The sequence below is a fragment of the Giraffa tippelskirchi genome, chromosome 12 (assembly GCF_054371585.1).
Source record: "Giraffa tippelskirchi isolate mGirTip1 chromosome 12, T2T-mGirTip1v1.2.pri, whole genome shotgun sequence".
Lineage (NCBI taxonomy): Eukaryota > Metazoa > Chordata > Mammalia > Artiodactyla > Giraffidae > Giraffa > Giraffa tippelskirchi.
Window position 1 is genome coordinate 133,523,572 of NC_137286.1, and position 23,283 is coordinate 133,546,854.

The window sequence follows — 23,283 nt, forward strand, 5'->3', positions numbered from 1 at the left end:
GGTTTCAACACGTACACCTGCCCAGCAAAGTTCATTAACATAAGAAAATTGATAAGAATTTTCATTTTTATCCCATTTCACAAAACTTGAGTATAAGGCAGGAGGAAAGAAGTGAACTGATTCTCCACTTGAAAATTTTGTTCATTTGGAAGAAAATGCTAAGTCTAGTATGTGAGAGCCTTTAGAGCAAGGGAAGACCTCACTGCCCTCGCCAATATCTTCCTTCATGTACCCCACTGACCCTTGCTCTTTTTTTCTCACTGCTTCCTTGTTCTGCTTTTTCTTCGCTTTCCTGTTCATCCACACACTAGAAATCTGAGATAATGATTTTTGATCTAAATTATGTAACATTTGAAGTTAAAAGGGGGGACGTTTTTGAGTCTAGAACCCAAAATTTAAAAATAAGAAAAAACTACTGATGTCTAACGTATGCCTGCGTTGTCTTTAGAAAATAAAAAAAAAGTCAAACAGCAATAAGCCCAGTAATTAGAGGAGCGACTGTGCCCTGCTATTCCGGGCTCCCCTCTAATCGTTCATTTCTGCGAGGGCTGTGTTCCAGTAGGTCGTGAATTGTTGCTCAGATTTAGAGCAACAATTGGCATTGCGTTGTCCTTTACTGCCACAAAAATATAATTTAATAACGTAAGTTAATGACTTAAAAATACTTTGTCTTTCTAGATGACTTCGTTATGGCATTTAAAAGTAGCATTTCGGATGAATACGAAGGATATGCAGCCAGTGAAGAAGAGGAACGCTTCCCTCTTAGCCCTTCTGCTGCCGACTAGAAAGAAATCCAGTCCAGGTTTTGCCTTCGACTCTGCCTCTGAATTTCGGCTGTGCACTGTGTAGCACGTTTCTCTCCCTCCCCTTCTTTCTCCTTCCCTCTAGCCTCCCGGCGTCTGTCTCCAGGATTTCTCTCTTCCTATTTCAGGAGGACTCTCACAGGCTCCCTCAGCCTGTGCGAAGCTGAGGTTTCCCCTGGATCTCGTATATCCCCAACACATACCTCCACGCACACACGTCCCCGAGAACCCCGCGCTCACACCGACACACACTCGCGCGCGCACACCCTCGCGGTCGGCTGTCCATTTCCCTCCCGGGAGAGCCGGCGCGCGTCTCCACCTTCGCCGCACACTCCAGCTAGCCGAGCTCGCCGCGCGCTAGGATTCTTGCGGCTCGGAACTCGGATCGCAACGCTCGACCCCTATGGTGGTTTTCTGAAACATTTCTTTTCCTCCTTTTCCTCGTTTTTATTGCACCGTTTTCGGTCTGGGGGACTAGAGGAGCGAGGCGGCTGCTTTCCCAGCCAGCCCCGGTTGGCTTTGCCATCCTCCATCAGGCTTATAAAAGTTTGCTGAGCGCAGTCCAGAGGGCTGCGCGGCTCGTCCCCTCGGCTGGCGGAAGGGGGTGACGCTGGGCAGCTGCGAGGAGCGCGCCGCCGGCTCTGGCGGGCTTTCGGCTGGAGGGGCAAGGTGAAGAGCGCACGGGTCCCGGGGTTCACCGAGCTGGATTTGCATGTTGCACCATGCCTTCTTGGATCGGGGCTGTGATTCTTCCCCTCTCTGGGCTGCTGCTGTCCCTCCCGGCCCGGGCGGAGGTGAAGGCTCGGAGCTGCGGCGAGGTCCGCCAGGCGTACGGTGCCAAGGGATTCAGCCTGGCGGACATCCCCTACCAGGAGATCGCAGGTAAGCGCGGGCGCGCGGCCCGGGCCGGCTGCAGCCCTCGGCGGCCGCCCGTCCCCCCGGCCGCCGGAAGCCCTCCGCCTTCCCCCTGTTGCTGAGTTGTGGTGTTCACTTTCTGCCCGGGGGCTCTTCGGGCCGCCGCGCCTCAGAGTCGGGCGGCGGATGCTCGGGGCGGCTTCTCCCGCGGAGGGGGGGAAGGTGTGCGTCTCCGGCTGCCTCATTGTGTGTGCACACGCGGGAGCGCCCTCCTACCCTCCCTCCCGCCCGCCCTCCTTCGGCTCCCGCGCCCTAGCGCTCCTCTTGGTCGCTGGCCCTGGCCGAGCCGGCCGGGGAGCCCGGGACCCCTGGGGGCGGCCGCGGCGTGAGGGCTGCACGCCGTGTCGGGCGCCCACCCCGCGCCGCTCGCTCAGGCAAACTTGGAAGAACTGCGGCCGCAGTTTGCCCAGCGCCACCGTCAGAGTGGCGCCTTCTCCGCTCCCGCCCTCGCGCCGGCGGGGGCGGTGGAGAGACGCGGAGGGCTCCCCGGCCCCTCGCTCCTGCCCTCCCGGGAGGCAGAGCGCTCGGCGCCCGGGCCGGAGGCGGGCGGGCGAGCGAGCGGGGCTGAGGGTGGGGGACACCACCCACCCCTTCCACCCGGGGACTCGGCCTCCGACGTCGGCGGTTCCGGGCGGGTCTGGGGAGTTCGCGGGCTGCCCGTTTCAGATTTGGGGCGGGCTTTGCCGTTCCGGCTCCTCAGGGCTCCCCCGATCGCTGTTGGTCACTCGCGGCCCGGGGGCCAGCCCTGCCGCCCCGCGCGGCGCCCGGTCCGGAGCGCGGCCTCGTCCGCCTGCTCCGGGGAGCTGAGTCAACTTCAGCGGGTCGCTCGCTAGCGGATGCGTCCCGGGGGTCTCCTCGGACCCCGCGTTCCCCGGCCACGGGTGTTCGTCCCTCGAGAGCCCCCACCCCCCGGGCCGGGCGCCGGCGTGTGGGGAGCGCTTGGGTGCATGTTCCGGCTCTTAGCTCCAACCGAACCCGAGCATCTCGGGGGCTCTGTGAATGAAACGTGTTGGGGAGAGGTAATCCCCTGGCTGCGGGAGCGCGGAGCTGAGAGAGGCAGAGAGGGGCCAGGGGATGCTCCGAGGGCGCGGGCTGCTCAAACCCGGCAGCCGAAGTCCTCAGTGACCCTCAGATGGTCGAGTCAGAACCCTGGATTTCCACCAGCCTCTCTGCGTTTTGCCCAGAAGCTGGTCTCTACTGTGTGAAAAGCATTTTGCAGTGATGTTAAAACACCACGGTTTCGATACGTAGTGGGATTGCCGTTTTATGGTTGATGCACAAACTCTACAAGTGAGGGTTTTTACTTATCCCGGAATGAGCACGTTTCTAGAAATGTAGGCACTGGGAAAAAAAAAAACCCAAAAACAGTTTATATAGATCATGCTAACAGCGCGGAGCATTATATGCAGGGAGAGGTTTTCAGTTCTGAGCCAGACGTAGGGCAGCCTCTGGTGAGTCGGAGGCGGAACCTGTGGTGAATTATAAGACCACTTTTCTCTCTCTGTCACTTCATCTCGCTTTTCCAGAGCTCCTTAATTTGTTTATCAATGCGTAGAGAGCGACTGCCCCCACAGATCCTTAAGTTTCTTAACTCTTCTTCCCCTTTGTCTACTGTTATTTCATTCTTTTTAATTAATTGATAAGGATCAGCTTTGCCTTTTTTTCCCTCCCCCAATCTCAGGGAATTCAACTTTTTAAAGGTTTAGACTATGGATCACTTTTTTCTGGGAACTTTTTCTCCTCTAATCTGGGTTTTTTCAAACTATGTCTTTTAAACACACAGATATTTCCCAACGTGATTTCAGAAAAGGTATCTTCAAGGAGAAAACAGTTAAGTATTTTTAAACAGCTTCTGTATTATTTAATGAATCGTGGGGCTTTCAGGAGACTACAGTTCTTCTTTACAACGATGCAAATCTCCTCAATATCAAAGGAAAGGTTTTCAGTGTATATGATTTCTGTAGGCACCATTGACTTTCCTGAAACATTCCCAGTGGTTGAAATAAATCCTTTAGTAGATTTTTAGCTACAGAGGGTTTTTTTTCCCCCCTTTTCCATCCCCCCTTGACAATTAAGGGGCTTGTTAATTAGCTATGAATTTCTAAAATGTGTGCACTTTCTGTTAAATTCTCATTCTAAGACTAAGGGGAGTGTTGACTTTGCATAAAGCTTCCTGTCCTTTGGTACCTTTGGAAATACTCAAGCTATAGGTCATTGGGGGGTCAGAGGCACATCTGATGGGAAAAACAAATGAGATGAAAGGTACCTGTATATTAAGGATCAACATTTTTTCAAGGTAAACTTTACTCAATGCTACCTATTACTATTGGAAGAATCATTTGTGTCCTGTTATTAAATGAACCCACTTTTCGTCTCCTCCCTAGTTCCTGATACTATTTACTTTTAATTATCTAGTATATGGCGGTTATCCTTCCCAACTCCTTCTTATCCTTTGCCTTGTTTGGACTTTTAATGGGTTGCTTGAGAAACAGCATGTGGGCATGTGCTGTTAGTCTGCCAGGGAACATGAATTTAAAGGAACTGCTGTTCAGATTTCAGGTTCATGAGAGCTGTTTCTAATTGAAAGATATTTGCAGGTAGCTTGCCTGGTAAAATAACTGAGAAGTAATGAGGACATTATGTCTCATCATGACATTATTAAAGTTTTACTCAGAACTCACAATTGTGAAATAGTGTTGCCCTTTTCTATTCTAGGATAAAAGGGAATTCTTCAAACTCAACAGATGAGGGGCTGTGATGGGTCATATATAAAGTTGGACTCTCAGAGAGTGGTTGGGAAAGAGGAGGCCTTCAAGGGGCAGCTTGTACCATTAATCTTCACTCAGCCCTGATTTTAAACCATCCCAGGCAGATCAGATAGACTATCTGTCCTTGTTTCAAAGACCTCCAAAGGAGTAGACTCTTGAGCCCCTCTCAGCAATCCATTCTGATTCTTAGTAATTTTTGTGGTATCCAAACGTTTCCAGATATCTAGTCAAAAACCTTCAAAGTGTGCTTGCTTATTTTCTCTTGTTCTGTCTTCTGGGAAGATATTGAGCCATGTATCATCGGGTTCTTCATTAGGACTGTTATTCTGATCAAAGGTCAGCGTGAAACATGCCGGTTTTTTTCTTCCAGCACCAGTAACGTTATCTTGTTTTCCAATCCAAGTCATACTGATGGCTCCAAACTTGTAAAGGCACTCACAGCTGCAAAGAGCATCTTCTTAAAAGGCTGGGCAATTCAGAGGATGTTGTTTTATACTTATGGAGCCTCTGTTTTATGCTTTGAGCCTTTTTGGAGTCATTAATTATAATATGCATGTGTTGCTGACTAGTGGTAATTTATTGGCTCATGTTAATGTTTTTCATTTATCTAATGTAACTTTACTTAACAGTCCCTTATGTAGAAATTACTGTGTCCAGCACCTATGTGACAACATTACCTACTTTAAAAACATTAAACATTGCCTGATTGACTTTTTGTAATAACTTAGATACTATCATTATCCCCATTTTAAAGATGAAAAGACTGAGCAACAGACAATTAACTTGCCTGAGGATGACTCAGCCAAAAAGTGAGGAGCCTAGAATTCAAAAGCAGGCATTCTGACCCCAGGCACTGGAGTCCATACAGTTCATCTTGCCCACTGCCATGCTGTATTTGTTGAACGAATGATGTAAATAAAATCAATTCTATTCTCATCTGATACCTATATAGCCTGGTATTCTCAATCACCATATGCATTCACTCACAGTTCACGCTGAGAATTTTTGTATTTACTTGCCACATCTACAGTTTTTCAAACTCACTTTCAATTTGGGTTTTATGTTCTCTGAAATTGGCTATGCTTCCGCCACTAAATTGTCTGTGTATTTGTGCATTTTCCCGATCATGGTATAGATGTGGTTTTATAAAAGAAAGTAAAAACATGTGTCAGGTGTTTTTTTCAATATACTGGCCCTACTTTCTGAATATTGGGTTAGTCCAAAAAAACTTACTATAGGAAATTATCATGAGGGTAGAAGGAGGAGGGAAGTTTATCTCCAAAAATTAGGGGGGAAAAATATAACTAACGCTGTTCTCAATAATTTACTCTGCCAACTTTTTCCTATGAGTCAGGCTATAGCTAGATATTAAGAAAGCATAAAGTTCTCTCCTGTCTCTTTGATATCAGTTTATCTCAAAAATATGAAAATCTATCTCAAAAATCTTAAGTCAAAAAAAAAATTCTCTAATATTCTAGGGATATACTAGCGATTGTTTTAGTCCTTGTTTTTCATTTTCAAATTTCAGAATATATAACGCTTCATCTTACCTGGCCTGGGTCCAGTAGTTCCTTCCTTTTTTTGGTGGACTTCCCAGGGAATAAGCCTGCCCTTCCTCTGCTCCCCAGCAAACCAACTTCTTTAATACATTTGCTGTTAACCCAACTCTTTTTTCAATTTACATGTAGATATCACATTAACGTAAATGAAGAAACGGTGTTTGGTAAGTCTTACTCTTTAAATCTCCTAGTTAGGGATAAATAATTTAATTTCCATTTAACTGCCTGCTTCACAGAGTTCTGATTTCCTAGTGCCCTGTTTCATTAGATGATGTCTTTAAGATCCTTTCGAAGAACAGTGTGAGGTATAAATGAATTAGTGAAACTTCAAATGGTTTTTTTATGATTTGTCAAGTCACTAGATTACTGAGAGATTCACATTAATTCCAGGTATCAAAGCAATCTAAAATCTGGGCTATTAGGAGTACCACTTGTTAGACTTTTGATTTGGGAATTAATTTTAGAATGATCCTTGCAAACAGAGTTATCTTAGCTGATTTAATTAGAAGGTGATATGTCATCACTGAGAATAAGAGTTCATTTGAGTTGACTGATACACTTTTTTTGCATAAAACTCACATCTTTTAACTGTGCCACATCGTAATAGCTTGTGAGCAGAAATGTAGGCCACTATCAAAAGTGGTTTAAAATGTACAGTGAGATGTTCTTTAGAATATTGTAGTATAAGCATTGCAGTATAATTTATGTGAGAGGGTGACTACTGTTCCTTTGCAGTTATGGGTATTATGAACATTTAACAGAATATAAAATTATTGAGTCCTTTTAAACCAAAGTAACATACCATTCAGTCACAAGATTTTTATAGAAATATGAGTTTAGGATAAAAACTGTAGTAAAGGAATTATTTATAAAATAATTCATTAGTTTAATGTTAATATATTCAGACTAACAAAAGTAAAATCATAAATAAGACTGTTTTTTTCCTCCTTAATTCATATCTCTCAGAAGGCTTCTAGTAAGGCCAGCAAGGTGACTTGGAGTTGTTTTGCCTGTATAAACAAGAAAAATTATTATTTCAAACTTGGTGCTTACATCATTTTGCAGACCAAATTCTGCTCTCTTAAATTCTTTAGCTGGTGCATAAGGAGACTTTAAATAGTTTCATAGCTTTCTCCAGTATTATTCAGTTTTTAGTGATTTACATGACAGTGTATGATAGTGTAGTTGACTCCTTAGGATGGTGTGTTTGTAAATAAAGGATTTCATAATACTAATACTTTGGTGAAGGTTTAAAAAGTCTAATAATCCTGGATGGATATATTTAAGAGTTTTGAATAATCCAGGATGAAAAATATTTTTGGACAAATGCACTGTTAGTAACAAAGAAAAGTAGAAATTCGACTCCACATTTATACATTATCCAGGCTATTGATTACTGTTACAACCTATTCTTCATCTCTTTTAGGCATTTGTTTTTCATTTCTGTAATAAATAGTTCTTGTTTACCTACTGTGTGTAAGTCACTGTGTGGTGCTGGCTGTAGGGCACCAGGGAATTTTAATCCCAGCAGGGAAGCAGAAATTCAGGGCACCTTTAGCAGTGAATGGGCGAGATGAGTCCACAGCACTGGGGTACCTGACTCTGGGAAAGCATTTAATAGGATCCTGTTCTCTGATCACAGGGTTATGGAAATGCCTCCTTGAGGAAGAATGATGGGCTCTGAAGCCTGAATACAGAGTCAGAGGGAAGAGGGGGCGGAGGGAATACATATTGCCTGTGTAGTAAGAAGGCCCCAAACCTGGGGAACCAGCCATTGAAGGGGCAAAGGGTATGAAAGCCTTGGGAGAAGAGCCTGAAGAAGTCAAAGTGTTAGTTGCTCAAGCCGTGTCCGACTCTTGGCGACCCTGTGGCTCTGGCCCACCAGTCTCCTCTGTCCATGGAATTCTCCAGGCAAGAATACTCTACAGTGGGTTGCTGTGCCCTACTCCGGGGGGTCTTCCTGACCCAGGGATTGAACCCACATCTCCTGCATTGGCAGGTGTATTCTTGACCATCTGAGCCACCAGGGAAGCCCAGGACTGGGTTGGTGACTTGTGATCCAAGATGGCCCAAGCACATTGACCAAACGTTTACTTTTTTTGGGTGCAGACATGGACCCTCAGTGCTAAAGCCTGTGGGCTAAAGTCAACTGTTTATAGCTCAAAGAAGCCGATTTAAAACTATTTAGAACCTCCCTATTTTGTGTACCCTGGGCCTATAAAAGACTCTAAGCAGCTGCGCCCTCAGCACCCCGTGGCTGAGCACCATTGCCCAGAGACCTCATCCCTGTTGCCTGGAAGGACCTGGAAGGAAGCAGTGCTTCCTCTTCCTTGCAGGGGACGCTCTGGTACCTCTGGAAGTGCTCAGCTCTGAGGGCCTTCTCCTACTGCAGCCTGTCCAAGTGCCTCCCAAATAAAGCTTGTCTGCTGCCCCCTCTTGGTCCTGTCTCTTTCCTTGACCAGCACTGTAATCTGTTCAACTCACTACGGTGAATATGGCCTTTAACCCAGAGCACTGAGAAGCTGGTGAAGTGTTTTAATTACGAGGGGACATGGTTTTGAGTGTTAGTTTGGTTGCTTTGTAGAGAACTGATTGGCGAGAGCCAAAGGCAGATACAGGAAGAGGGGAGATGTTAACCTGAACCAGAGTGGTGACTGTGGGCGTGGCAGGAAGTAGAAGGGTTCCAGCCGGTTTTAGGAGGTGAAATTGATACCATGCAAACCATCAATCAGGCTACTGTTATTTATTGAGCATCTACTATGTGTACGACAGTGAATAGGTACTGGTGTGTGTGTGTGTGTGTGTGTGTGTGTGTGAGATAGAGATTGAGAGAGAGAATCATGTGTCCCAGAATGTGTCACACACCAGAATAGGTACTGGTGTGTGTGTGTGTGTGTGTGTGTGAGATAGAGATTGAGAGAGAGAATCATGTGTCCCAGAAATGTTTATCAAATTAACAACTCTATATAAATATTTTGACACAGTTCATGTGTACCTTTTAGTGGCAACATAATATCATAAAACCAGAAGAGCACAATTAGGAGTTTTAGGGTCACTGAGAAAAAAAGATTTCCCAAATAGAGGTGCATTATTAACTCTCAGAAAGTATCAAAATATATGTCATCAGCTGTGTTCATTTTGAAATTCAAGTAAAAAATGTATGTTTTTTATACAGTGTAAAATGTAAAAATGTACGTTTTAAAAATTTTCACTAAGATGAAAAATGGGTTTCCCTGGCGGCTCAGGGGTAAAGAATCTGCCTGCAATGTAGGAGACCCAGGTTCGATCCCTGGGTCAGGAAGATTCCCTGGAGGAGGGCACGGCAGCCCACTCTAGTATTCTTGCCTAGAGAATCCCCATGGACAGAGGAGCCTGGCAGGCTGCAGTCCATAGGGTTGCACAGAGTCAGATATGACTGAAGCGACTAAGCAGCAGCAGCAAGAGGAAGAATATATTAAATTGTTACAGGGGACATATGTACACCTATGGCTGATGTTGATGTTGACAGAAAACAACAAAATTCTGTAAAGCAATTATCTTTCAATTAAAAAATAAATACATTTATTTTAAAAAATGGTTACTTCATTGCCCAAGATTAAACAGTGTGTCTATGGCTTAAGTGCCAAATTACGTGACTGATTATAATGATAAGAATCATATCAGGAAGAGATTTCTTTGACCTTGCTGAAAGGAGGAGGTAAAATTTTATTGAGAGTGTTTTCGTCAGGGTTCTCCAGAGGAACAGAACCGAGAATATATACCTCGTATGTAAATATATATGGGAGACTTATTAGGTAGATAGATAGGGATATGGAAGAGATTTATTATAGGAATAGGCTCACGTAGTTACACAGGCTAAGTCCCACAGTGTACTGTCTGCAAACTAACTCCCCATGAAAGCAGGTGGGATAGTTCAGTCTGAATCAAAAGTCCCAAGAACCAGGAGCTCTGATGTCCACGGGCAGGAATATGTGGGCATCCTAGCTCAAGAACAGAGAGAGGATTTACCATTCCTCTGCCATTTTGTTCCATTTAGGAGATCAAGCCTGCCCACATTGGTCACTCAGTCTGCTGAATCAAGTCCTAATCTCTTCCAGAAACGCCCTCACAGACACCCAGAAATGATGTTTTGCCACTTACCTGGGTGTTCCTTAGGCTGGTTAAGTTGACATGTGCAATTAACCATCACAAGAACCTTGAAGGATGGGTCACCTTTGACGGAGGGACATGAGAGAAGCCATTAGGGTTGGGGTTAAGTGGGCGAGTAAAATAAAGCTTGTGGGGGAGAGGCAGAAAGGGATTGATTAAGAGCTTGTGAGAAGTCATGTCGAACAGATAGGGTGGGGTTGGAGTTTTGATGGACCTTGGGCATCCTCGGCTTTATAGAGCAGAAAGTAGATTATCATCTGAGAGTCATGGCAATGAAGGGACATGATGAAAGTGTATTGTTTTAGGTTGGGCAAGCACTATAAACAGGACGGAATAGAGAGGGGTCATGAAAAGTTCAGAGATAAGAAGGAGGACACCCAGGGAGCGGTTTTCGGTACTAACATGAGCAGCTGAGGGCACAGATGAAGATAAGAGGCAGAGAAAAGGGTGAATGATGTCATCAGAGAAAGAAGAAGTAAAGTTAAAAAAAAAACCAACAAACCTTTAAAAACTGCTCTGCTACTTAGAAGTTCCACTAAAAAGGTTTAAAGAGGACAAGCCGTTGAAACTCTTGCCTGAAATACTCAGTGTCATTTAAGATGTGGCTTCAGGTCACAGAAAATCCTGACTCAACTGGTTCACACAACCAAGGAGAGCCATTCTTTTACATGCAAAGAAGTCTCAACATAGAGCAGTTCTAGGGTGAGAAGGTGGAAAGTGAACAGGATGACCCACTCTCAGGTTCTCCCCGTCTTTTGATCCGTCCATCTTCATCCTTCCATCATCCACATCAGCTACATGATGAGAACAAGATGGCTGCTGGAATACTTTCAGGAAACAAAGCCTCATCACGATGCGCTGAGGCATACAGAGGGACCATTCCTTCCCATGTGCACCTCAACATCCATGAGGCAGTCTGCCCTCGGAAGTCCCCCGGTGTGTTTACCCACCCTTCTAATCCCAGAATTGCTTCCGATGCCCATGCTTGGAAGAGAAAGGAAAAGGACTGTGGCTGTTGATCTGAACTTGTTGTTGTTTAGTTGCTCAGTCGTGTCCAACCCTTTGTGACCCCATGGACTGTAGCCCACCAGTCTCCTCTGTTCATGGGATTCTCCAGGCAAGAATACTGGAGTGGTTTGCCATTTTCTCCTGCAGGGGATCTTCCCAACTCAGGGATCGAACCCAAGTCTTCTGCATTGGCAGGCGGATTCTTCACCACCAGCGCCACCTGGGAAGCCCAAATAAAGAAATAAAACTAAACTTGAGCCACTGATTATTTTGTATTAATAGAACAAAAGGAGTGATAGATATTACATCGCTCTTGATGTGATGAAATTGGTAGTATAAAACACCATTTGTAAAATGGTCTTGTCAAAAGATTGAATGTGTACACCTCAATGTTCATAGCAGCACTGTTTATAATAGCTAAGGCATGGAAGCAACCTAAATGCCCATCAACAGAGGAATGGATAAAGAAGATATATAGAATGGAATATTACTCATCATACCTGCTTGGAAGAGAAAGGAAAAGGACTGTGGCTGTTGATCTGAGCTAGTCACGGTTATACTGTAAGAGGGGCTGATAGCCTTTTGCATTTTCATGGCCACTAAATTGGTTACTTAATCTTTATAATCTTAATAAGAATCCCGAGGAGTTGAGGGGTAATGGAGAAACTGAGAGGGATGACTTAAGACTATCTGAGTTAATTAAGTATTTGGCATTCTTGCTTCAGACCCATTTCTCAATGCTGGCCAGTGGTAAATTGATGCATGTGAAATGATTGGCTCTCTAGAGGGTAGTGTGTGGGGAGACCTGATTTGTAGCATTTGTCAATTTTTGTGGTCTAAATGTTCCCACCATGACCAATTTCGAGCCACTAGCAGATTAACAACCAGCTCACAAAATCCCAGAAAATTTGACAACTGGCTCTTTCGAGTTGGAAAGAACCAGGGCTTATGCTGGAATCATATGAGATATTAAAAAAAACAAAAAGCTACACTTGGGCTTCATCTTCAGATATTCTGATTTAAGGGGTCTGGGGAGGGTATTCTCCTCCTTCCCTACCTTCTTCTCCTCCTTTTAAAAACTTCCCAAGGAATTCTGATGTGCGTGTAGGGAGGAGAGCCGGTGATCTGGAGCAGTGCTTCATACACATTATCATGCATCAGAATCACTGGAGGACTTGTTAAGCTCAAAGGCCTGGGCCCTACCCCCCAAGTTTCTGATTCAGTAGTTCTGGAACAGGGCCTGGAATTTACATCTTTAGCGAGTTCCCGGGTGATGTTGATACTGTCGATCCAGGCACCATCTTTTGAGGAGTGTCTGGGAGCCACACTCTGAGTGCATTCAGCGTGGTTTTAAACACACTTTTTTTTGTCAGGATAGACAGTTCGATTTGGGCAACGATTTTGCATTGTTTTTCGCTTTAATCTTGAGTAAGAACTTCCACCCAGAAAGTGTCTCTGCTCCAAATTGCACACACACCCTATTTCCTCTGCCTTCTTCCAGATGTCTGTATTGGCCACTAGGGGGACCAAGGGAAAGCGAGTGACTGGATTAGTTCAAACCTTAATTACCTGTGCCTGGAGCAGACCGGGTGTCCCCCAGCTGACTGAGGCGTTTCTGCATGAGTGAAAGAAAAGCACAACAATGCTTGAAAGGGAAACTTGGAAAGGATAATTTAAGTTTCTTTTGCAGTAGCATCCCTATTATTCTTTGCTAATATGGTCGGCTTTCTGTGAGTAAGTAGGACACATTTTGGGAACCTTTTTAGAAGATATCTCTGGTCAAGAGTGATTCCAGCCCCACCTCCGTCTTTGAGCTGCTTTTCCTGTGCAGATTAGCCGTTTGTTCCTGACTTCCAGATACAAGGAGACTGCATTAGAGCTGGTCACTCTTCATTTTATACGCATTTAATTAAAGACCTAGCATAATGCATTCTGGGCATGCACACCTGTGTCCTGTAGGCTTAATCAGCTAGTGTGTTTGCTGCTTATTACGTCTTGGATTTCTTGAGAAATTGACTTTCCCTTTTTGTGTCCCCAGCAGAGCTGAGATTAGCAGAGGCCAGTGCTCCTCTGCTGAATTTCAGGGAGCTAGAGGTGTTTTCATTCAAGGCTGCAGTGGAGTAGAGGCCACTCTTTGTAAAAAAACAAACAAACAAAAAAAAACCACTCTGAGGTCTTCCAAAAAAAAGATGAGTAACTATCAATTATTATTTTCTTAATGGGTCAGAATAGCGCAAAGTCAATAGCACTTTTGCAATGAACTTGAAAAAAAGCCATCATGCTTTTGGCTAGTATAGATGTTTGTAAGTGACGGGCCTTAATTTTTTTCTTAGGAAAGTAAGAAAATATTGTCCTGTAGCTGTTTTCTTATCCTATGTTATTCCCAATCCTAACTGGGAGTTTTTAAAACTTAGAAATGATAACATTTAAAATCACTTGATTTTTTTTTTTCTTCTTTTGTAGCAGAAGTTTTAACAAATGACTTTGAGGAGTTTAAGTGATCTTTGACATAATGGGAGCTCTATTTAGAAAATAATTTTTAATTCTAACGTATTAATAGCAGTTAATATTCCTGAAATGTAGGGTTTCTGAGCATTCCTACTTGATCTGTTCCAGCCTCTCCGGTAGCTACATGTTTATACTGAATTTAGGGAACATAGTTAACTGTTACTTTTACATTATCAAGTGCTAATGTGTGAAAGGCTTTTATTGTGCTTTTACTACTCATTTGATTATGTGGTTATCTTATTCAATATTCTTTCACAGACTTGGGGGTATTCAGACACCAGGAGGTCAAGTACTATGTTAAAAGCTTAGGCCAATCTTTTTATATGACTGCCATAAAGAATATATTCATTTTGCTTATATTACCACATGGCTCTCATAAAAGGTCAATTTCAATTGAATATAATAAGTTGCAAATAGCAAATCTTATGTCATCAACAACAAAATTAATACATATAATCTCTTCACTTACCACCTTCCATTTTTTAGAAAAAATAACTTGAGGATTTCTTAAAATCAGAGATCTTCATGATATGTTTTGTATAATAGACATATCAAAATTGTATAAACATGTAAACATGTTTTTCTATTTTAATCAAGAAAATATATGTAATTACATTTAAATTCCAGGTAAAACAATACATCAGATGCAACAGATATTCACAGCAAAAACCCATGAAATTATGCTTTTTCATTTTGTTATATGAATTTAACAAATTATCTTTGAGTCAGTTTCTCAGCCTGGGTTATTGCTGTAAAGATAAATTCAATATTGTGAGAAGGTATCTGCCTAAACATAAACTAATTGCTATGATTTAAGAATGGCAATTTATTTTTATCTGGTATATGCTTAGTAAAGTATACAAATGATTGCAGTTTAACAGAGGGTTGACTATATATGTAAAAATATAAGTTATAATCGTGTTAATTCTATGTGGTAACCAAGGTTGCATATTATAACTGGAATAAAACATGCATTTTAAAGTGAGTTTTAACCTTTCTAACCATGAGTTTATCAGGTACAGCTCTTGACAAAACCATTGTGATTCCTCTGAAATATTTGTTTTCAAAAATATCATATGTACTTGAAAAAAAAAGTTAAAAAATACCTTCTATGTTGAAAGGCCTTGAAACAGTATTCTTCAGAATAAAAAAAATGAGCCTCTCTCCAAATTACAATCATCAGAAAAAACAGAAAGATGGAATACAAATAAGCCAGAGCAGGCTTTTCCCAGGTTGACACTCCCTGAAGCGATCTTCATTCTGGGCCACACACAATTTGGATTTTAACCTAATGAAGCATCAGAGAGAACCAGTGTCCTAAGAGAGAAGCCTGGAGGTTTCTGAAGTCCCAGACTGCCCATCCCCTCCTTCTGGAAGGTGCCAGGGACGCCCAGAAGGAGGCTCTGCTGTGTAGCGCGAGCCCGTAGGTATACCACCTTCGGCCACATTTCAGCCTGGTTCCTGTGGAATTGATTTTCACGGCTCATGACAGAAGCTGTTTTCAGCCCTTGAAAAGGAAGTGGCTGGGCTGATCCTCACACAAACAGCAAATTGCTCCCTGGCTTTCAGAGCCTTCGGGGTCTGTTACCTTAAGGTCCTAATGGCCTTTTAACAGTGTTTCCAGCTGAGCAGCAGATGTAAAGGATACTGAACATTGAAAGTGCTGTTCTTTTTTTCTCCTTTCCCCAAAAGAATCATTTTTTTACATTGTACAAACACCATATCCTAGGACCTATTTAGCGGCATGTTAGATTTTTAAAAACTGAACCAGATCTCGGACAAATATATTGTCGGTGCCATACATCTGCCACCTTGCTGGGCATCGTATCCCATGAAACTGCCCCCTGGGAGCTGAGATTATGTCAGTGTTAGTAGTGGCCCCATTTGATAATATCTCTTCAGGGACAAAAATAATTAATGGGGCCCCAGAAAGCCTTGAAAACCCCTTATTCTTTCAGTTCATTCCTTTTGATCCTAAAAATGACAGTTTATTTCTGGAGGCCATATACTTAATCTTTAGAATTATATCCAGTCTGCCCTTGTTTTCCCTTTCTGTTGTTTTGATGGTGCGTTTTGTCTTCCTGCGGGGCAGGGTGTGAAGGGTTTCCGCAAGGGGCAGCTATGTGCTCCGTGCAAAATGAACTTGGAGACCTTTACACTAAGGTTTGAGCTGAGGGTGGTATTTCAGTCTTGTGGGGTTTGGGGAAAACCATTTAAACATCACTGGAAAATATTTCAAAAAATTGGACATTTTCCATTAAAAAAAATTAGAGAAATGGGATGTTTTTTGAATTCTCTTCGGTCCAAGCAGTGCTTCTCTAGTTCAGCTTTCCAGTGGTCCCTGGAAAGAGAAACGAGAAGACAAGAGAAACCAGACTAGAGAAACCCAGCCAGGCTGCTAAGTCATCATTCGCCTTTCCAGGGACTCACCTGTTCTACAAGCTTTTGGAGGACCTATAGGAAGAATGCGAGTTGCCACCATTTTTCCCCCCAAAGTTGAAAATATGGACACATTGCCACTCTGACTTGAAAAGGCAGGAAATTTCTTTCCTCTGTCTTCCTGTTCCTTTCTGCCTCCTCCTCCTTCGTTGCTTCACCCACACGACCCGCCTGGTTTTCCTCAGGACCTCCCATGTACTGGATAACATGATGGGTGAAAAATTTTAGTGTGGTCAAGTTTATAAAGCTTAGTGTGATCAGTTTAGCTCTTCTGAGCAACGGTAAATCACGTGAGATACTTGTTCTGGTTTGGTGCTTAAGCAGTCTGTCTCTGACTTCTTGCTCTATTTCTTGGACCTTTCTCTAAACCTCTCTGTGCCTTGGTTTTGTCATCATTGAACAGGGATATACTTAATAGTTCCTCCGTCTCAGTGTTCTGATTCTATTACATGAATGAACATATAAGCTCTTAGAATAACGCCTGGCACATAATAAAGGGCATGTACATGTGTGTCAAACAATGAACGATAGAAAAGCAAATCAGTCTCTTCCACGGGCCTGGGGAGTGACAAGGGAGTGATTCTTCCCCAGGAAAGGAGAGGGAAGGGGGAGTTTCCTTGGGCTCTTCCCATGTCTGGGCCCTGCTGGCCTGCACAGCTGATGGGTTGGTGTGTTCAGTGATCTGATCTTATACAACTTGGGAAGGACCTGGTAGCCTTCTTTTCTGAAGTCTTCATCCTGACATTGGCCATTCTGGCCCAAGAGGCCTCCTAAATCCCTGACCTGGCCTTTGCTGGCCTTTGGCCCTCCTGTAGGCTTGATGACCTCCTGGTTTACCACTCAGCTGCTTTCTGAGCCTCTGGGAGGACTGGGAGGACTTCTGGGCCAGGCCTGTGTCCCCCAGGTGGGTGTGGGTGCAGCCCTTCCTCTGAGTGCCCTGTGCCTCCACATTTACTCTAAGATCAGCTTTAGGTGGCCCACTGGGCAATCTTTCCCTGGGGTCCTAGGCAGAACTTGAGCCAGAAATCTCTCTTTTCTTTGGCTCTCCTGTAGATGCAAAGCTCAGAGAGGAGAAACTGGGAGATGTGGGGAGCCATTCTTATTGCTGTTTAGTTGCTAAGTTATGACTGACTTTTGTGACCCTATGGACTGTAGCCCACCAGGCTTTTCTGTCCATGGGATTTCCAAGGCAAGAATACTGGAGTGTGTTGCCATTTCTTCCTGCAGGTGATCTTCCTGACCCAGGGATCGAACCTGTGTCTCCTGCATTGGGGGGTGGATTCTTTACTTCTGAGCCACCTGGGAAGCCTGTGGGGAGCCCTTAAATCCTTCCAACTCCTTTTTTTCCCGTGACCTCTGGACCAGTGGGTTTGTTACACTTTCTCTTCTGGCTGGACCTCAAGCCCTTTGGGTGTGGAGATGTTTGTCTCCTAGAGAGTCAGGTAACAGATACCCATACACTTTGAGGTGGAAGCTTGTAAGAAAACAATGGATTAATGGGCAAACTGAATTGAATTAAGTACTTTCAAAGTGTCATCCCCATTACATAGGCAAGATGAACAGCTTCCAAAGAATGTCTCAAACACCAACTGAAATGGAAATAATAGGAATTCCTGGTTTATATTGGAATCTTTGGACCTCCTAGAGGATGGTACCATATGGGAAAAAAGGACTTAATTCCTTGTTTTGTGCTTGCTAATTGATTATTTTAAACTTTTCTTACCTCTTTGAACCCCAGTATCCTTATCTATAAAAAAGGGTAATAATATAGTGTGGCTCATAATACTTTTTTGTAAGGATTAAACGGCATAATGCATGTGAGCAGCCTGAGAGAGAAGTCGTCAGTAAATGTTAGTTCTTTTTTATCCCAGTTCCCTCCTGACACACGTATCGTGATGAGGAATCTATTTCTTATTCAGAAGAGGAGAGAGAAAACCTAGTAGGCTGTAATCCCCATTCGGAGACTTAGTCACTTTTAATTTCCTTTTATGATAAGCTTCTAAGAGAGAAGCTTTAATAGCACGTTAAAAGGTGATCCTGAAATACTGTTAAATGTCAAATAGGAAATCTTTCAAAAACATTTATTTCTGGTCTTCTGGTCTTCTACTCAGAAATGGCTCCGAAACTTCTCATTCAGGCCATTCTCACTGGTTTCTGTTGTGCGTGCCTCCAACAGAAGGATATATAGCTGGTACATTGCCTTGATTATTTTAATTTGCTTACACCAGTGGTTCTCAAAATCACCCAGGAGGTGCGTTCAAATGCAGGCTGCTGGGTTCCATGCTGGGAGTTTCCCATCTGTTAGTTAGCTCTGAGATGGGGCCAGTGCCCAAGTAATGCCAATGGTCCCTGGATCACACTTTGTGATCTCCTGACTTAGAGTTTAAGTCTTAAACTATCAGAGGTCAATTTTGGTTCTCCAGTGGCTTGAGGATAAATTTCAACCCCATCTGTTTGACATTCAGAATCTCAAGCTATCCTTCTAGGTTACTTCTAAGCATCCTTCTAGAAATTTCTGTCTAGTAAAAAGTTTCACTAAATTTCATTTTCTTTCTGCATCTCATTACATTTGCTAACACCTCATAACAAGGCTTATTCATACTGTTGAAAAAAATAGCTGACTTAAAACTCAACATTTGAAAAGCTAAGATCATGGCATCCGGTCCTATCACTTCATGGCAAATAGATGGGGAAAAAGTGGAAACAGTGACAGATTTTATTTTCTTGGGCTCCAAAATTACTGCAGACCTTAACTTCAGGCATGAAATTAAAAGGTGCTTGCTCCTTAGACGTAAAGCTATGTCAGACCTAGACAGTGTATTAAAAAGCAGAGGCGTAACTTTGTTGACAAAAGTCTGTAGAGTCAAAGCTATGGTTTTTCCAGTAGTCATGTACCATTGTGAAAGTTGGACCATAAATAAGGCTGAGTGCCAAAGAATTGATGCTTTTGAACTGTGGTCCTGGAGAAGACTCTTGAAAGTCCCTTGGACTGCAAGGAGATCAAACCAGTCTACTCTAAAAGGAAATCAACCCTAAATATTCATTGAAAACACTGATGCTGAAGCTCCAATACTTTGGCCACCTGATGCGAAGAGCCTGATGCTGGGAAAGGTTGAAGGCAGGAGGGGAAGGGGACGACAGAGGATGAGATGGTTGGATGGCATCACCGACTCAATGGCCATGAGTTTGAGGAAACTCTGGGAGATGGTGAAGGACAGGAAAACCTGGCATGCTGCAGTCCATGGGGTCACAAAGAGTTGGACACAACTTAGCCATTGAACAACAACAATAATACAAGTCTAGGTCTGTTCTCTCCACTTTTCTCCACCAGGGAAAATCCACTTGAGGTCAAATTCTCTGTTGTGAATTTGTTGTAAGCTACCTGATCCCCAGCTTTTCCTTCTTTGATAAGTTTGTGGAACATTTGTGTGATCATTTGGTAATTATTCAGATTTTGCCTTCTTCTGCCTCTTCTCTCGTGCCATTTAAAATGAGCCTCTTACAGACTTGTGGACAGAGGCTAAAGGAAAGGGTGGGGTGAATTGAGAGGCATGGAAACATATATATTACCATATGTAAAATAGATAGCCAGTGGGAATTTGCTGTATGGGAGGTCAAACCAGTACCCTGTGACAAACTAGAGGGGTCAGATGGGGTGGGAGGAGGGAGGTAGGTGGGGAGGTTCAAGAGGGAGGGGACACAGGTTTACCTATGGCTGATTCATGTTGATGTATGGCAGAAACCAATACAGCGTTGTAAGGCAATTATCCTTCAATTAAAAATACATAAATTAATAAAATATTTCTTAATTTATGTTTCTCAGATTTAGCCATAAGAGCCTCTAGGGGCTTCCTAGGTGGTACAGTGGTAAAGAAATCTGCCTGCCAAAGGAGGAGACACAAGAGACTCAAGTTCGATCCCCTGGAGGAGGAGATGGCAACCCATTCCAGCATTCTTGCCTGGAAAATTCCTTGGACAGAGATTTCCCTGGTGGTCTAGTGGCGAGGACTCTGAGCTCCCAGTGCAGGGGACTCAGGTTCATTTCCTTCTCAGGGAACTAAATCCCACATGCTGCAACTAAGACCCAGCACAGACAAATAAATTAAAAAAAAATTCCATGGACAGAGGAGCCTGGCGGACTATAGTCCATGGGGTCACAAAGAGTTAGACCCGACTGAGTGACTGAGCACGCTCCCTAGAACATAGTGTTTGAGCCTTGTAGGAAGTCAATAGATAATTGACTATCCCCAATTGTAATTATAAAGAGCTTTTTTTTTTGCCTTCCAGACAACTTTTAGTGAGATCAAATTTAAATGGTGTCATATAAAGACACGTTCGTGTTTTCTTTGAAAGACTGCAGCTGATAAGTTCTGTTAGCTTAGCCAGTGGAAATCAATTTGTAAAAGTATAGACCACCTGAGTTTGTTGTGTAGAACATACATTTTGTGGCTTTCATTCTATTTTAGAGCATAATGTTTCTTCCAATGAAGCACCTGCTATATATATGTCTGTCAGAATTTTTTTTTTTCCAAAATGTGGCATATTTTAGCATCACTGACAGCAATTTTCAAATACCTGAAAAGATTAGAAGAGTTAAATATAAAGAGTACTTTAAGTGGCAGTGGCATTTCTTGGTAGATAAAGAAATTGATAGAGAGGAAAGTTAGTTTAAAAAGTCAGCCCTAAGGATAGAGCCATCAGATTGTCTCACCTTTGAAATGATCTATTTACAATGGAAGATTTGAATAGTAAACTGTGTGGCTGGAATGTTCATAGGAACCCCTTGTAATTTTGTGAATTCTATTTTAAACTGTTACCTATCTAAGTTCTCTGATGTCAGTTCAGACCAGCACAAATTTATATTTAACTAGTTGGTTAAGGAAAAGTACCAACAGCTGCCCTCCCCTTGAGTACACACAGAATAGTGAAGACAGACATATAGGTGATTAATCTCAATATTATGGGGAGATGGCATGATAAAGTCATGGGGACCCTGAGTGAAACCAACTGAATGTGGGAGGGCAGGTATAGGTAACCTGTTCGAGGCGGAGGGGAAGAAAAAGTGTGGGCTCTGAACCAGGGATTCTGAAATGCACTTTTTCTCTACTGCTACAATCTATATCTTATACAATGTCCTTCCATATAAATGGACGAACCCTAATTATATAGTAAATGTGTGTGTGTGTGCTCAGTTGTGTCCAACCCTTTGTGACTGCATGGACTGTAGTCCACCAGACTCTTCTGTCCATGGGATTTCCCAAGCAAGAATACTGGAGTGGGTTTTCATTTCCTCCTCCAGAGGATCTTCCCAACTCAAGGATGGAATCTGCGTCTCCTCCTTCTCCTTCATTGGAAGGTGGATTTTTTACCATTGAGCCAATGGGAAATAGGGAAGGTTAAGTTTCTCAGTTAAATAAATCATGCCCTGTGAACTCCTTAAGAAATGGGCAACACTGAATATTTTTTTTTAATTAAAACACACACACAACAACTTTTTTTTGGCTTCACTGCATGGCATGTGGCATCCTAGTTCCCTGACCAAGGATTGAACCCGAGCCACCTGCATTGGAAGCCCAGAGTCTTAACCACTGGACTGCCAGGGAAGTCCCAGGCAATGCTGATTTTGAAAAATTCCATCCATCTTTGTTCAAGCAAATAAAACGTACATCTGTTCTTAGGGAAACTGTATAAATTACTCAAGAATGCTATTTAACCCCCAATTATTTTGGCCTCTATATCTTAATCAACTTTCTAGGGAAATATTAGGAAAATAATCACATTTATACCATATGACAATCCCTATTTAAAGATGTAGTTTTAAGTGGTGATAATTCTACCATTTAATATGCGAACCTTCTTTTAGTGATATCAGCATACGATTGTGCCGTGTGTTTTAAAAGTTCATAGGCATCATAGCTACCCTATTAAGCTGTGTGTGTGGTGAAAGATATGTGTGAAGTGAAATTCACTAAGTCGTGTCTGACTCTTTGCAACTCCATGGACTATACAGTCCATGGAATTATCTAGGCCAGAATAGCCTTTCCCTTCTCCAGGGGATCTTCCCAACCCAGGGATCGAACCCAGCTTTCTCGCATTGGAGGCAGATTCTTTACCAGCTGAGCCATAAGGGAAGCCCAAGAATACTGGAGTGGGTAGCCTATTCCTTCACCAGTGGATCTTCCTGACCCAGGAATCAAACTGGGGTCTCCTGCATTGCAGGCAGATTCTTTACCAACTGAGCAACTGAGCTATCAGGGAAGCTCTGTGATATATGCGTAAGTAGAGACATAAATATTCTGATAATCAAAGATGACACTAATGGTGAGGCTTTTTTTTTTTTTTTTGCCATGGAGTGGGTGAAAAGAACAATTCATGCTGTGAATCCCTTTTCCTAACTTTCTTGCATAGATGCTATAATAAGTGGTTCCAGCTGGAGAAAAGGTGAAACCAAGTGAGCTTTTATGTGCCCTCTGTCATCTGACTGGACTTACTTTTTGGTTCGTTTCTATGTTTTCTATCAAGTTTGAAACTGTGAACGTTTCCACTCTGGTGCCGCTGCACAGTTTGCATATGAAGATGTTTTAAGCAGTTTCTGAAATCATAAAAAGTAGGGAGGATGCCCAGATGACAACGAGCAGAAAAATTCCTCCTTTAAATAAAAGCCTCCCTTCTCATTTGGAAAGCAAAATGTGCTCTCTTAAAAGTAACAGCTGCAAAAAAAAAAAAAAAAAAAAGGCAGGAAGGCAGAACACACTAATCTAAGTTGTAAAATATGTTTGGGTAGCTGAACAGAGATTTAGCTGTTTCTGAGATAAAAAAAAAAATCAAAATCTAATTTTAAAATGAAGGTATTTAAAAGCTTGGCACAAGAGAGCCTTATTGATGGAGTTGGTGAGCAGCCCGGATGTGGCCACTTCTCTGCTCTGGCTGGTGGCTCTGCCTGACTGCTCTTTGCTGCCTTCTCTGTGCTTGTAGCGGGGGCCTTACACTGTAGCCTGTGGTCACATGTATCAGCAGACAGACACCTGTCTTTATGGAAAGCAATCCGTGATTATAGAAAGGAAAGCCAGAAAGAGTTTGTTTTTCTTAAAGTTGATTTAGACAAATTGATACTTCTTTCTGAAAACAAGGTTC

The 23,283-nt window shown here is 43.1% G+C and overlaps 1 protein-coding gene across 1 annotated transcript in view; it reads left to right on the plus strand.

Annotated features, from left to right (window-relative positions):
• The first annotated feature begins 1,014 nt into the window (after positions 1-1,014).
• GPC6 (glypican 6) overlaps positions 1,015-23,283 on the plus strand; it is a 1,192,537-nt gene continuing 1,170,268 nt past the window's right edge. Inside the window, exon 1 of the mRNA XM_081547247.1 lies at positions 1,015-1,685. Coding sequence (XP_081403373.1) covers positions 1,526-1,685 — 160 coding nt within the window. The 5' untranslated portion in view covers positions 1,015-1,525. The remainder of the gene's footprint in view (positions 1,686-23,283) is intronic.